Raw genomic sequence first — 15,912 nt, 5'->3', positions numbered from 1 at the left:
CTTTTCAGTACTACTTCTTAGGCCATCTGTTTTCATACAGAACTTTGATCTTGTCTCTGTATTATATGCAATTAATTGCGAATGTATTACCCAGATCCAACGAGAGCAAATACCAAACAATAGCTAACAGCTTTGTGTGACTCGGGAAGTATCTCAGTTCCAGTCTAACCTCCACTATAGACTTATTAGGAAGCCTTAGCAGACAAAGCTTTTCCTCATCTGCAATGTAGGAATAATTCCATGCATGGACAAGAAAGTCAAGACAGATTCAGTGGAGACTGCTGCATCAACAACTTTTAAAACAAACTTTTAATTTTTTCCAGGCATTTTACAAAGTTAGGAATAACTTAAATTTTTTTTGCATTGATTAAAGACAGACCACCACCATTTTCCATAAGCACAGAAGAATCTTAATTCCTTACCCTCAGCCTGGTTCTGGGCCACACTTCTAAGTGCACACAAGTTGTTAGGCATGGAGTTTCCCCAAGAACTGCTTCGCTTGCCTCGGATCTGATTCAGAAGTATGATGGGTTGTGCTCTTAAGGGGGGAGGGGGTTCACTTAATTATTTCTAGTTTGACACAATAGCACCGAGTGGCCTCAGATGTGCTCTCTAACCTAAGGTGTATGGTGACAAAATGATCCAAGTAACCAGCCACAGTAGTAGTTAATGGCACCAGTTAATGGGCATAGCCTGGCTGTGAGGGGGTGGGGCCACGTAAGGCAAAAGGGCTCACTTGTTTAAAGAACATTTCAGTAATTGGGGACGAAAGAAAAAAGCATCCTCCTGTCATTGACCACGTTTACTCAGAATATCACATCAGAGTTAACCCAACTTCCCAGATGACATTTAGTTTACATAAAAGTACAGCAGGGAGGAAACTGCTGCCTAAAATTCTTTGTTCCTTTCTTTTATAATATTCTTACCAGATTCAGCTGACAGCTACAGGGAGAATTAAAGAAAGTAAACAAGTCCTAACGCTATTAAAAGTTCAAGTTACACTTGGAAATAACACCACTCCCCCTCCCATAGGTCCAGCCTTAGTATATACCTAGACGCCTTGATACTTTTTAAATTTACTGATGGAATAAAGAATTGGGTTTCTAAGCATGCTGTACTTACTCTCACAGCAGAGGGAGAAAGAAGCCAGAGGAGTTTTCCTATTGCAGCAAGGTAAAGCTTACTCTTGTGTCAGCTGCTAGGTAGATAGATTTCTATCCTTCCATCTCTTCAGTCCATTAAGTACTGGTGCAGTGGCCCCAATCACTTCAATGAAACAGGAGATTCCAGCAAGCCTGTAGAGCATGGAGTGCAGCAGTGCTTGGCACCATGTGCCATGTCTTTGTGTGTGCCCTTTTCCATGCTGGAAGGCCTTCATGCTTACATCTACATGAGGCAGAGGGCAGGTGCTTTGTTAAGCAGAGTTTTGAAACTCAATAGTCTACTGAGCCACAGCTTTGTACCACTGCACGCGGCTCCAGGTGGGTCCATAAAGACCACTGTCTCGGTCACTCAGGTGCGTGTGATTTTTTCTGGTGGCATAAACCCTGTGTCCCCGAGCATTCGAAGTGCCACTCTGCCACTAGGACGAATCACCAAGTGAGTGATGCTGCCATTGTTGAGGGACATTCGAAGCCAGCCTTCGGGAGGAAACTGTAATGCTCTACTCACACACACACAAAAAGAGGGGAAGCAATCATTGTAGTGATCTGTGGTGTTCAGCGGGAATCCAATAATTCTGTTTGCACACATTAGAACACAGCACAACCCTCTGAGAACACTTTAACATGCCATCTGTTTCATGCCAACAGAAAGTTGGTACACCATCAGCTGCCCATTACCGCTTGCATATTAATCTGGTTAAGCACCAACACCACATGCAAGCACACACCACTGCCGATTCTAACTGCAATTTAACAAGATGGGAATGATTACTGGGAGACGATTTCAAGTAATTTGTGTGTTTCTAACATAAAGCTAGATAAAAGTTCCTAGCGAAACTGTAACTGACTTACATTTGACAATATTAGACGTAATGCTTAAAACAATTTCCAACCTCCCTGTGGGAGTCAAGAGCCACGTTTTGATGGAAAGTTACAGAAGAACAGCTGCTATAAAGTGTCTGCTGTACAAAGGCCATGCTTCAAACTGAATCTCTACTGAAAAAGCGGCCACCGGTAGCAGACATTAGGTAGCCCCTAGCCTTTGATTCCAGGACTCCCATTTAAGAATGGGACTGAAATTCAACTACTTGCCCACATCTCTCAAAATTTTCTTATTCATTGCTAAAGACGTTGAGACCCAAAGAGTTTTCTGGCTCAAAATAAATTCGAGTGAACACGCAGTTCAGTGTAAACTATTGCTACCACATGGCCCCTGCTGTCACATCAAATGTGACACACTGGCATGGCATGCTGAACACACAATCTTAAATTCCTTTAACATCTGAATCGGCATGCTGGGTTCTTTAAGCCGACACAGGAACTGGAAGTCCACTCACAGGAGTGCTGCTCTACATATTTCTGTCTTCCGGTGCTTCGATACAAAATACAACATGCCCGCAGTCACCCTGCACTGTTTCGCATCCTTAATCATCACAAAAGCTCCCACTGCTGCCCTTCCAACACAGGCAACCTACACTGAGTTCAGCACTGTCTTATTTGTTTCAGACTATTCTTGAAGCATTCGGCTTCAAGAATAGTCTGAAACAAATGCCTTTTTGTATAGTTTAATGTGAAATGTTCTAAAGAAATTTATTCTGGCTCTACAAGGCAACGGGCACCACCCAGAGAGCTCATTCCGAAAGAACTAGGGCTCCTCTGTAAATGACATACCGGGAGATAGCCTACACTTTGGTAGATAATTTAGAATTTCTGCAAGCTAGGACAAGAGAGAAAGCTTTATGTTCTCTTTCTTTTCTATTTTTAACATTGAAATTAATTTAGTATGAAAGACTGTTATTTTGAAATCTCTGCTCAAAAATAAGGATTTGCAGGAAAAGCTTAAAGTTAATCCTGCAATCATATGCTGCGTGGGCAGCTGTTCATACAGCACTGGACACTCATCTTTGCCAAATATTTTACACCTGCAAAATGCATCTGATTCTCCAGCATTAACTGACTACCATGCAGTGCCCTAACCTGATTTAAAAGCCACTCTCTCAGCAGGTACCCTCACTCTCCTTCTGCAGATTATTTCAGTCCCATAATTACCTGCATACTATATAGCGAATGACATTGGCGTGACAGACAAAGATTTCATAGCTATCCTCTTCCTGCTTTATGTCAGCTCTATGAATGTAGTTTCGAAACGCAGCTTCGATGCGAGCCCCGTCTTCATAATACTGCTGAGGGCAGATAAAAGGTTATTGACATGGATATTTTTTTTTCAAAGCATGTCCTTTTCTTCTTCCTTCAAGGACAGAGTCAGGTGCTGAAAAGGATTCTGTTTTTTCCAGTCAAAAGCTGAAGGCTATTGGCCACACTAAAAATTCCTGGATTATGACAACACATTCTCCACGGAGCTCCCTCTCAAGACTGGAAACTTCAGACAATGCTGGATGTAGTGATCCCACTTATTTATAGGGTCTACAGAACTCTTAACAGTCTAGATTTGCAGGTTTTGAGAGCTCTCAGCCACCAGCATGTCTCCATTCCCTTGGATCAACAACCGAGGCTTTCCTTCATATTCTTCAATTTACCAAGGTCAGAGCACGAGACCTTGAATGTTACAGGCCCCACTCTGGAATAAAAAGCTATTCAGCTTTCAAAGCAGGTCGAATTAAGAGACAAGTGATGGGATTAAGGAAATCAGTGCTGTAGGGATACGTTCTGTGGATCAACATAAAATCAAGGAAATCTGTCCAACTAGTCTGAAGAGCAATGCAAAATTATGATGGTGCTGCAACAACTAGTCACCCAAAACTCTTACCACAGCTTCTGGCTTCCAGTGAGAGATAGGAGGGTTTGGCTCAATAGGAGCTCCTTCACACAACAGGTCAGTGCTCACTTTCTTCACCCCTAAGGAGCAAAACATACAAAAAAAAGCTTCTTCAGGTACTACCACCCCCGCATCCCAACACAGAAATTCACAAAGGCCACCTGAACACACTAGGGCTGTTGATGGGATTCCCTTTGATCGCCCTCTTCCCTACCCTATCAAGCCACCTTAACCACTCTGTCCTCCTACAGCTTCCAGCACCTCCCCTTTATATTATTTAACATCTCCCCTGGCATTCTCTGCTAAAAGCTCACAAAGCTGTTTCTTACTTCGCAGTATGCTTGGGTCCTTGGTCCGCACTCCACTCCTTAAGCGCTTTCAGCCACTCCTGTAGTTTGAGCCTCCACATATTCCTCTTATCTATTTTCTAGTGGTTTCATCAGTCGTATGCTTTTGACAATCACTAACATCTGCTCCTGAAGGCCCACAGACACTCCAGACATAAGACAGAGTGCCCGACCTTTCTAGCCAAGCTTGTACGGCACATTGCTGTCAGTGCCTGAGATAGCATTATCTCCCAGCGTGATTTTTCGACAGCTGGTCTTTGTTTACTTTCCTGCTACTGAGTGTGCTGGATCTCAGTTACTCTTTATTCTTGAGAGCCATCCCAAATGTGCACATTTGTTGTAGCGGACTTGCGCCAGCTGTATGTCATGAAATCAGACCTTCATCAGAGCATCTCTCGCACAGGAGGCTCCAGCCTTCGACCCTCTTGCTCCTTAAAGCGAGTTGTGTGCTTTTCAAAGAGATCTGCTGTAGTTTAACTCAGTATCAACCTCTCCTAATCAGTCTTGCGGTCACCAATACTAGAGGTGAGCGATCTTTCAACATTGGAGCCACTCTACATTTTAACAGAGGAAATTTCTGCCAAGAACCACTTTTCAAACAATCTGCAACACTGTAACACAACAAACTGCCCTCAATGATCGTCTTATTGTCTACTCCACTATAAAAGTTACAGGAGATACCAGAGTTGCAAAGCTGGCATCCTTGACTACATCTGTCAGGACTGCATGAAAAAAGTCTAGTTATATGCGCCTTGGTTCAAGTACAGGGCAGACCAAACAAACAGTAAACAAAGTGTTCCAGACTAAGTGTGCTATCAATTAGGACAAAATCATAATTAAGCATAGAGGAGAGGTCTAAAAAGTGAACTGAAAACAACATTTAGCAAATAAGAGTACAGACAGCTCGAGTTACCTGCCTGTAGACTTTTCCTTCATTTTCAGCTCATCTTTTTGGCCTCTGAAAGTGTTTATTATTCTACTGATAGTTTGTCACAACATGCAAAAGGGCTTTTATGCATTGCAATGTGCATTAGGAAAAACTCAGTTAAAAAATGTTATTCCCCTTCCCTAAGAAGAAACAGGTTACAGAACAGCACACATGTTTTGCCCAGCACTCTGCAGAGCAGCCTAGCTGCTACTTTTCTTCTGTTCACTGCTCTTGGCATCCAACCCATTGGATATCTAGGATATAACTGGCTTTAGTTACTCTGCATGCCCCAGTGCATGCTGACAGCTACAAAAGCTATTTAAGCAGAAATTGTACCCCAAGACTGTCGACAGGAGCCACTCACCAGGAAGATGCTTGCTGATAATGTTGGTTGTTTCAGATGCTCTGGTCATAGAGGAGTGTACAATTTTATCAAATTTCAGTCCCAAGCTTGCTAGCCTTTTCCCGGTTAATTCGGCTTGCTCACGACCTAAGGAGCAGGATTACGTATGAATAATACTTTCAGCAATACATTTCTTTGGCATGTTCACAGGAGAACAGCAAGACTGCTATATCATGTATCCCCCCCCTTTGTCTAGATACAAAAACATGCAGCATTTTCAGAATGGCAATGACTGCTATCGCTATTCATGCTTGCATTCTTTGTTCAATTGGATAAAAGAAATTGTTGCAGCTATCCCAAGTCAAAGTAAGATTTCATGCAAGTATGTTGCTTTCTTGTTACTACTCTTGTGATCTTTGTGAATCAATAAAGGAAAGGCATTATCTGCTACCAGTTGAATGATGCTCAGCTCACAAGTAGCAAGCTACCCAGATTAGCTTGACACTCGTTTTCTTATAGAGGGGTTTCCTTGCTCTTATTCCAAGAGTTCCCACTCTTAAAGACCATCATTCAATTTAACTAGACTTATCAATGATGAAACATTCAACAAACAAGTGATTTATCCTGCTCAGGAGGGGCTGCAGTCCAGTGGAAGAGCTTCTGCTGTGCAAACAGAAGGTCCCAAGTTCAATCTCCAGTTAAAAAAGAGGCAGTAGGTGATGTGAAAGACCTCTGTCCTAGACCCTGGAAATCTGCTGCCATTCTGAGTACGCAGGACTGCTCCTGATGGGGCAACAGTCTGATTCATGTATTCAAGGAGACAAAAGACACCGATAGCTGAGTGGGCCCACTGGGGAAGAAGTCCAAAAACATAAACCTTTAACTGAAAACATCACAACTGTGATATTTCTCTGTTACTATGGGGTCATTAGTCAAGTGACATCTTAGGCCCCATAAGTACGGATGTAGAATTTCCAAACATTTTAAAGATCCAGGGGGGGGGGGGAATTGTTTTACCGAAAAAAATGGAATGGGGGCAGACTGAAATATATGCAATACTTTCCCTATTGACCTAAACCCATTTTGCTACAGGAGCTGTCACTGGGGAAAAGCCAGTTTGGTGTAGTGGTTAAGAGTGCGGGACTCTAAATTTGGAGAGTCGGGTTTGATTCCCCACTCCTCCACTTGAAGCCAGCTGGGTGGCCTTGGGCTAGTCACGGCTCTCTGGAGCTCTCTCAGCTCCACCCACCTCACAGGGTGTTTTGTTGTGGGGATAATAATGGCATACTTTGTAAACCACTCTCAGTGAGAACTAAGTTGTCCTGAAGGGCGGTATGTAAATCGAATGTTGTTGTTGTTATCATTATCACCATCATCATCACAATAAAAGATGCCAAGTATTGTTTTATGTTCCCTGCTAAACTGCTTTTATGTTCCTAGTACGTAGGTTTAAAGAATCTCCGTGGGCTATTAACACAGATGTAAAACCCAGCAATGAGCCATGCGTACATACCCAACTGAGTCAGAGTTCTGTCTTTATCTGAGCGCCCATCCAAATTGTACTGAGAGTGGCGTATGAGGAATATGTGCCTAGTGGCTTTTGCTCTGTAGTGGTCTAGGCGAGAAGAGAGTTCCTGTTCTCCAGTCTCTTCATTTTTCTTCTTTAGATTAATAAGAGCCACTGGTTCTCTCCTGAAAGCAATTCGAAAAGTTAATCGCTTAGTGACAACCAATACTAGGGAAACGAAGCATTCTCAGCTTCATTCTTTTGGGCAGCACGGGTTCTTTCAACCAAGTACACGAGCTTCAATTTGGATTACACTAACATTCTCTTATCGTTCCTCAGACAATTCCTCTTTTACAGACTCAGCACCTCCATTAAGTGGAGATAGGGCTGTGGGTCAGTAGCAGAGCATCTGCTTGGCATGCTGAGGATCCCACGCTCAATTCCCAGCATCTCCAGTTAAAAAAAAAAAATTCTAGGTGATGGGAAAAACCAGCACTTGAAGAGCTGCTGCCAGTCAAAACAATACTGACCTTCACAGACTGATAGTCTGACTAAACATAAGACATTTTCATGCATTCAAGTATCATCTCTAAGTTTTAAAGAGGAGAGGACAAAAAAAGGGAAAGGCTGGCCTACGTTAGTTTGCATGCCAAAAGAGAAAAGGCAACACTCACAAAAACACAACATAATGAACACTGGAGGCAGGATTCTCTGCCTTATCACAGATGCGCAAAAAGCTATTTTGCTTAAGAATGCCCAAGAGACTGAGCACAATTATTCCCAGGGATTTTTGACTAGTGTTTTTGGACCAGCAACACCATCCTGCAGTATCACAATAAGACTGTACAAACCGTACTACCTGCAAAAGTGGTTTGCCATTTTGCAGGAGTGGGGGGAGAAGCTGCTGTGAGAGGAATGCTGAGTGTGGAACTAATGTTATCGGTAAAGGATTCTGGAATTTTAAAACTCCCCAGTATCTGGAACTATTAGCTGATGCATATCAACTGCACTGTTAATACAACGGTTTGGTTGCCTTATCTTGTGAGCCTTATCTGCAGTAAAAAAAATCTGGATTGACAGTGGTGGAAGCTAAAATCTAAAGACCTTTAATCCTTCATTTTGCCTATTACTAGCTTATTTTCCATTTGCTTTTGCTGCCTTGGCTTTTAGCAGTACAGTGAACAGAGTTCTTGGTACTAAATTTCTTCTGAAAATTTTATTAAACGGAGAAATGCATGACCTAGGAGAGTCACTAATCTCTTTAGCTTCCAGAACAGAATTAACTGCCATGCAACAAAGTCTATAGCAAAGGATTCCCACCATACAGTAACATGCCCAATCTATACTGATGCTTTGCTGGAAAACAGTTCTTTAGCAGACCTACCTGTTTACCTTCTATTGGTATTCAACTATGTTGAAAAGCCAAAACACACTGGTCAAAGTTGTAAAATGGGATCCATAAAAGCTAGGCATTCAGAGCAGCTCTCTACAGAGGCCTTCATTTCTGCTTGTGTGCTTTGTATACATTCACTTCCCCTCTTTATCAATTATTTCACCTTTAAATGTTAAAAAGTGGTTCAGTGTTAAAAAGAAATGTGCAAACATATAATATGAGAATTAACCCTGACCTGGACAGCCTAGTCCAGCCTGATCTCGCAAGCTAAGCAGGGTTAACCCTGGTTAGTGCGTGGATGGGAGACGTCCAAGGAAGTCTAGGGTTGCTAGGCAGAGGCAGGCAATGGCAAACCATCTCTGAACATCTCTGAACCATATGAAGTCACCATAAGTCAGCTGTGTCTTGACAGCCAGGGGGAAAAAAGATGTTTAGGATCCACCTTCTTTAATCCCCAAGATGACAGCATTGCACACGCTTGCAGTTACTGTCTTTACCTATTTAGACAAGGCATGTTTACCAAGAACATCTTATGTCTCAAAAGCCGAAGTGACCCTCATACTTCTAAGTTATTCTTTAACACAAATCATAACAGACCTATGTTGGAGGTTAGGAAACATGTCCAGCTTTCCAAAACTTTGATTTTAAAAGAAGTTACAAAATTTAAAAAAAACACCAGTTATTCTTAAACTGTTTGGATTTTTCACACAATGGAAAAAAGCTGAAGGGCCTCAAAGGCCACCACGCTTTGTTCCATAAGTAATTCCATAGACTCTCTAGCACTATTTCTACACTTGTTGCCTTCATGATGATAGTATAAAGTGATTCATCTGATATTTTTCTCCTCCCGTCTTAATTCTTGCAGAGTAATTTCCCCGCACAAGCTTCCTAGATCAAACTAATCTTTCCTCCTTAAACAAAGATGAGAGTCTTCTGTATTACACTGCATTTCAGCTACTGATTAATCATGAACAACAAGGGTCTTGTAGCACCCCAAAAGAGAGCCAGTTTGGTGTAGTGGTTAAGAAACAGCACAGGACTCTAATCTGGAGAGCCGGGTTTGACTCCCCACTCCTCCACTCGAAGCCAGCTGGATCACCTTGGGCTAGTCACAGCTCTCTGGAGCTCTCTCAGCCCCACCCACCTCACAGGGCATTTTGTTGCAGGGATAATAATAACACACTTTGTAAACCACTCTGAGTGGGTGTTAAGTCATCCTGAAGGGCGGTATATAAATCAAATGTTATTATGTTATTATTATTATAAATATTAATGTATTACGGCGTTTGTCTTCATGAGCCAGGGCCATTTGTTAGATGAAGTGTTACAATCAGCAGAGAGATTTATACCAAGGGCTACAAACAGCAGAAGGGTGGGGGAAGGGAACTGAAAGGGGTTTGAAGGCCCAATTTTCCCCAGGACAAGGTGTACTGCTTACACTGAAGAGCATAAGTGAAAACAAGGAGGTTCCAGTCAAGGGAGGAAACAATCCATTCCAAGTGGATGTGGACGACTCCTAACTGGTGATGAACGGGCAAAGTAGGAAGCACCTACATAACTAGTTTGTAATAAGGCTATCACTTATACTCGCCCACACTTTCCACAACGGCAGTGGTGCTAGCTCATTAGGAAATTAAAAGCCTGAAGGATTTTTGCTCAGATTTAGTGTTATTAAACTGTGGGGATAATTTACCTACACATCTCCAGAGAGGAGCTTAATAAAAATCAAAGCGTAGACTTCTAATATAAGCATGTTAACTACAAAACCTCAATGAAACAATGTTCTAAGGTTTATTGTACATCATCTTGAAAACTCGGAAGACAAGCAGTACCACTAAACTTTATTTGAACCCAAATGGAGTTTCCAGAAACAAAGGAGCTAGTACAGAAATCAACACAAAGGTATTATTTGGGAGATGACCATTATGGCATCTGCTTAAGCTATTTGTTCTTAAATGATAAAGTAAAAGTAAAAAGTTATGTATATATCAGACCTCACACTGGGGATTTAAGGTTCTTCTACAAAAATTAACAGCAGAGTCAACATAAAATGTATTAAATGGGAAATAAATTATGTTTGCTGGGTTAGTTTAGAAGAATTATTTGTCTAGGACTAGGGGGTTTAAGCCAAAATTGTAGGTTCATGCCAATATCAATTGCCTTGGATTTTAAAACCTAATGAATCCTCTTCCTACTGAAGACTGTCAGTGTCCTGCCCAATTTCAATCCTCCACCCCAGGTACAACAGCATTTCAACAAACAAGGCCAAAATGTAAACAGCAGCTCAGGGGCAACTTACACTTCGTTAGGGCTAATTCACACTTCATCTGTGCCCAGAAGCAAAGATTACCCAGGTTCTTTCACAGCACCAGACAGACAGAAAAGTGCAGTGGGATCTCTGACATGAATTGGATGGCACTATATTTACTGTTTACTACAACAACATCAATATCCAAGAGCAATATTAATCTGTCACATGCATAAAAACTGTCCCTTTGATGGTAAGTTTGCAACCCAAACAACAGACGTGCACAACACGTGAGCTGCTTAATGGTAAGGAATAATTCCAAGGGAAGAGTTTCAATGGAAGATAATTTTTTTTTAAAACCTTTCATTTATCCTTCAACACAGAACTCAAAGCAGCATACACAGATCTTCCAGTTGGATCCTCACCAGACCCATACCTACTTAGCTTCATGCACCTGGTACTATACACCATTCATGTACCCAGAAAGTTAGATATCAATATTGTGCAGTGGTTAGTGTGTTGGACTTGAGACTAGACAGACTGGTTCAAACCTTAACTCTGCCACAAAGTTTACTGGGAGATGTGGGACAGTCATCATCTTTCGGGGTTCTTATGAAGACCGAAGAATGGGATAAAAACGTAAACACATTTCCAGGCACTGCGAGATAAACTGGAATACAAGTTTGACAACTCTTATTCCAAGATCATTTTCACACGCACCCTGTTTTAATTATTCAAAGTGCAACTGCATCCACTCTGCGCTAAGCTCAGAAAAGCCATTGCAGACGAGACTCCACATTTCAACCATATGAGCAGTCAGAAGGATTATATAAATCCCGATTGTTAGCGCAACAAGGTGATTAAGAGTGTCATTTAATAGAGGCAGCCAATTTCATAACACACTCTTAAAAAGGTGTCCCAAACACAGAAAGGAATATGTACCCAAGTTCTTCACTCATCTTTAAAACACTCCCAATCACTATTAATAGTTTGGTATTATGAAGGGCTTAATTCAGAACTCTTGTCGAACCACATACAAATGTATGCATGGTGACTAAAATTTCTTTAACTGGCCGGGTAACAGCCTTAACCCATACAGAATAAATCAAGGATATTCCTACCAGGATGGATAAAAATAAAATGCTTTCTAAAATAAGAAAGTTCATTTTTTTAAAAAAAGTAAATGTTATAATTCTTTTTTTTTTAAAGTCTGGGTATGAATCCTACATAGCATAACCCCAAACAGATTTACACTCTTCTAAGCCCAAAAGTAGTCAATGGTCTTAGAAGGGTGCAACTTTGCTGAGAATATGTCTCTTAAAACTCAATCAGTAGACCTCTATTAGCACAGTTCTATTAGATAACAGTGTAGCATTTAAGAATCCTAAAATAAATATCCTTTTAAGTGAAGTACAGTGAGCATGGCCAACAGACTATACTATCAACTTGATAAGTTTAATACTGAATACCAGGCACAGGCAGGTTATCATCAACACTGGGCTATAGTTTCTTAGTCATCTTGTATAATCATAAAGAGGATCATCCATGGATGCTCCTGGGTCATCTTACACACTATTTTCATTCTGTTTAATTACCCGAGCCCTGCAATTTGCTCTGTTCTCAACCTAATATTTATATTCTTTAATCAAAACAACGTTGCTTCCTTTTCATTTTCTGAAAAACTGGTTTGACCGATAAATCACAAGCCCTTGCTCCTAGAAATTTTTGGCTTCAAACGTCTCTGATAGACACACGTAAGCTACAAGGCAAGTTACTATACAACTGTTTTATCTACAGTGTGTCACATTTTAATAATTTTGTTGCATTAAAAAAGGTCACATGCACAAAAGCATATGAGCTGCAACAAGCAAACATTTCAAGCTGTTTCGGGTTTCTGGAGCAAGACAGAGAAAAGGTAGTGAAGTAACACAATGTAGAAACAAAGAAATGAAACAGGAAGCAGTAATGATGAAAAGAAAGACAACACCTCTTATTATTATAACCAGATCTCCATCTTGTAACATATGAGGCAAGAATAAAAAAGCACCGTAGAGCACACTTAGAACACATTCCTCCTCACCACTTCAGAAGAAGTTAAGAACTCACGAGTGGAACTTTTGGATTTGACCAAGAGGTCCATATAGCACACATTACCCATCTAGTTGTCCTAGAAGGCCAACAAACGGGGCATAAAGAACGAGGTTTTCCACTGATGTTGCTTCCCAGCACTGGTATTCAGAACTTTACTGCCTTTGGATGTGGAGGCTCCCGTTAACCATCATGGCTAGTAACCACTGACCAACCTTTAAAACTGGCTTGACCTATGTCCATTATGTGTGTGTGCGTTATATGCCATCAAGTCGCCTCTGACCTATGGCGACCCTATGAATGAAAAACCTTCAAAACAGCCTGTCATTAACAGACTTGCTCAGATCCTGCAAACTGGAGGACGTGGCTTCTTTTACTGAGTCCAGCCATCTCATTTTGGGTCTTCCTCTTTTCCTGCTGCCTTCCACTTTTCCTAGCATTATTGGCGTTTCCAGAGAATCTTGTCTTCTCATGATGTGATCAAAGCTTAGTTTTGTCATTTTAGCATCTAGGGAAAATTCAGGCTTGCTTTGATCTAGTGCCCACTTATTTGTCTTTTTGGCCGTGCAGGGAAGGTGAAACGTGTATGTAAACCACCTTTTGGCCCGGCCTTCACACGTGCACGCCAACTGACACGCGTCTGTAAAGGGCACGTGTGAACCCCACGCACACACCCTTCGTCCCATGGTACCTGTCCCAGTTGCTGTCCCAGTAGCCGCAGGCGCCGTTGTTCCTCTCGAGCCAGCCCGGCGCGGCGGGGCAAGAGGCGGCCGGCGAGGGCAGGAGCAGCAGCCCCGGCGGAGACGCGGGAGGCGGCGGCGAGGCGGGATCCGGGGCGTCCCCGCCGGCCTTGCTCACCGCCACCTGCTGCTGCTTCCCGATGGCGACGGAGGAGAGGAGGACGGAGCCGCCCGCCAGCCCGCAAGCGGCCGCCGTCACCGCCAAGACGCGCCGGAACGCCATGAAGGGAGCGGGGAGGAAGGGGCGACCGAGGCCGGGGAGGCAGCGCCGTCTTCGCCGCGGCCTCGTCACGCCCCTCACAGCGCCGCCCTGGCGAGGCGAGGCCTCTCCCGCCTTGGACGGAGCGCGGCGCGGGACAAGATTCCTCGCGTCCCTGAGGGAAGGCGGGAGGCAGGCTCTGAAGGGAGGGGGGAAGGGCTGCCTCCTCGCCTCGCCTTCGGAGCGTTGCCAACTCCCGGTTGGGGAATGGCTGGAGATTTGGGGGGTGGAGCCTGGGGAAGGCTCAGTGTGAGGAGGGGAGGGACCTCAGCGGGGTATAATGCCACAGAGTCCACCCTCCAAGGCAGCCATTTTCTCTCCAGGGGGTACTGGGTGAAATGGTGTGGCTGTGGGTGGAGGTTGGTATGTGTGCATTTAGCCTTAGGCGCAATGGCTGGCTGAGAAATGCATATACATGTCTTGATTTTAAAAAATATTATAAATTTTAACATAAATCTATAATAATATAAATTTCAGCATAATTCTCCCTACAATACAAAAAGGCTTCACACCAGTCTTGAATCATACATCAATCTCATCACTAAACAATATCAAATAATTCTTGCTGAATGTTGTCATAACTCCTATAGCTAGTCCAACAAGTAATAAAGACTACCAGGAATTGAGGCTTTTGTATTGTAGGGAGGGGGTCTCGTCTCAGATGCTTTGCTAATGAGTTAAGGGCCATAGACTTCACCACTGTGTTGTCTGACATACTATCTGTTGTTTTAAAGATGTGCTCCTATGAGCTACCTGTGCTTCATGTTGTCTAATGTCAACCCTGGAATTGCTTATGTTCTGTTTCAGCATTTCTTCAACTCTGTATTGGATTCTTCCTAATGCTATGTCTTTGTAAAATTGTGTTTATTTACCCTATAGCAAAGAGTCCAGTAGCACCTTTAAGACTAACCAACTTTATTGTAGCATAAGCTTTTGAGAGCCACAGTTCTCTTTGTCAAATGCATGGATGCATCTGACAAAGATAGCTGTGGCTCTCAAAAGATTATGCTACAATAAAGTTGGTTAGTCTTAAAGGTGCTACTGGACTCTTCGCTATTTTGCTACTGCTGTCTAATACAGCTAACTCCTCTGGATCTATTTACTCCATGGCATTGTTTATGAAAATGTCCTTGAAATTGACTGTGTTAATGTCATACTGTGTAATCCACCTTGAGTCTCAGTGAGAAAGGTGGACTATAAATGACATAAATAAATAAAATAATTAATTTATCTGGAATTGTTAATAGAGGCCTTTTTGTATTTATTGGTTTTTATTTGGTTTTTAATGTTTTAATGTACAGTGTATTTGTATGATTTAACTGTTGTAACCTGCCCTAAGTCTGCTTGCGGAGAGGGTGGGTTACAATGTGAAATGAAAATAAATAAATAAAAATGAAAACGTATAAATAAAAAATAACAAAACACATCAGATACATCCAATACTCCTTACTTAGGCAATAGATTACCTTCACGCCAGTCTTGAATCATACATCAATCTCATCACTAAGCAATATCTAATAATTCTTGCTGAATATTATTATAACTCCTATAGCTATTCCAACAAGTAATAAAGACTATCAGGATTTGAGTCCCATGGTACCTTATTTATTTGTCATTTATAGTACATCTTTCTCACCGAGACTCAAGGCAGATTACATAGTGTGAGATGAGTACAGTCAGTATCAAAGACATTTCAATAAACAATGCCATAGGGGATGTAAATGTGAATTTGCAAAGACATAAACTCAGCAAAAATCAAATACAGAGGAGAAGAAATGCTGAAACAGAGCATGAGCAAGTCTAAGACTGACATATAGGATCCTACCCAGTAGGATCATAAGTATAGCAACAGTACATAGTAGCACATACTTAAAGCAACAGATAAGCTTTCCAGAATTAGAGCTTTCTTCTTCAAACTGAGTTCTGACTCTTGAAAGCTTACACTCTGAAAATCTTGTTGGTCTCTTAAGACACCACTGGACTAAAATCCTGCTGTTCTACTGCAAACCAATACGGCTGCACACCTAGAATAAAGACCATGTAGCTTTTATGTTCCCTTGATTTCTTAGTATACAGTAGCTGCACTCAGTGGAGGGCAGCTGAATGTGTGAACTGTCTTA

At 42.1% G+C, this 15,912-nt stretch overlaps 1 protein-coding gene across 2 annotated transcripts; it reads right to left on the bottom strand.

Moving 5' to 3' along the window:
* Positions 1 to 291: 291 nt before the first annotated feature.
* On the bottom strand, positions 292 to 13,809 carry PGAM5 (PGAM family member 5, mitochondrial serine/threonine protein phosphatase). 2 transcript variants are annotated; one of them, XM_054997121.1, is made up of 6 exons: positions 13,485 to 13,809; positions 7,071 to 7,249; positions 5,579 to 5,704; positions 3,931 to 4,019; positions 3,213 to 3,346; positions 292 to 1,663 (listed from the first exon to the last, which is right to left on the bottom strand). In XM_054997121.1, exons 1-6 carry the CDS (start codon positions 13,754 to 13,756, stop codon positions 1,513 to 1,515), a joined length of 951 nt encoding a protein of 316 aa, XP_054853096.1. In that variant the 5' UTR covers positions 13,757 to 13,809; the 3' UTR covers positions 292 to 1,512. The 2 variants fall into 2 exon arrangements, with proteins under 2 accessions (XP_054853096.1, XP_054853097.1); XM_054997122.1 differs by having other exon boundaries at positions 3,213 to 3,343.
* Positions 13,810 to 15,912: the final 2,103 nt, after the last annotated feature.

This window comes from Eublepharis macularius, chromosome 13, assembly GCF_028583425.1.
Source record: "Eublepharis macularius isolate TG4126 chromosome 13, MPM_Emac_v1.0, whole genome shotgun sequence".
Lineage (NCBI taxonomy): Eukaryota > Metazoa > Chordata > Lepidosauria > Squamata > Eublepharidae > Eublepharis > Eublepharis macularius.
Note: the sequence above shows the minus strand (reverse complement) of the source record. Positions and strands in the feature narration are given on the sequence as shown.

Bases quoted from the DNA above. Each gene is read 5' to 3' on its own strand.
- PGAM5 (XM_054997121.1), bottom strand. From the start codon at position 13,756: ATGGCGTTCCGGCGCGTCTTGGCGGTGACGGCGGCCGCTTGCGGGCTG. The intron at 3,347-3,930 runs GTAAGAGTTTTG...ATCTGCCCTCAG, and splicing joins ACTGGAAGCCAGAAGCTGTG to CAGTATTATGAAGACGGGGC. The intron at 1,664-3,212 runs GTAATTATGGGA...GTGTGTGAGTAG, and splicing joins ATTCGCTATATAGTATGCAG to AGCATTACAGTTTCCTCCCG.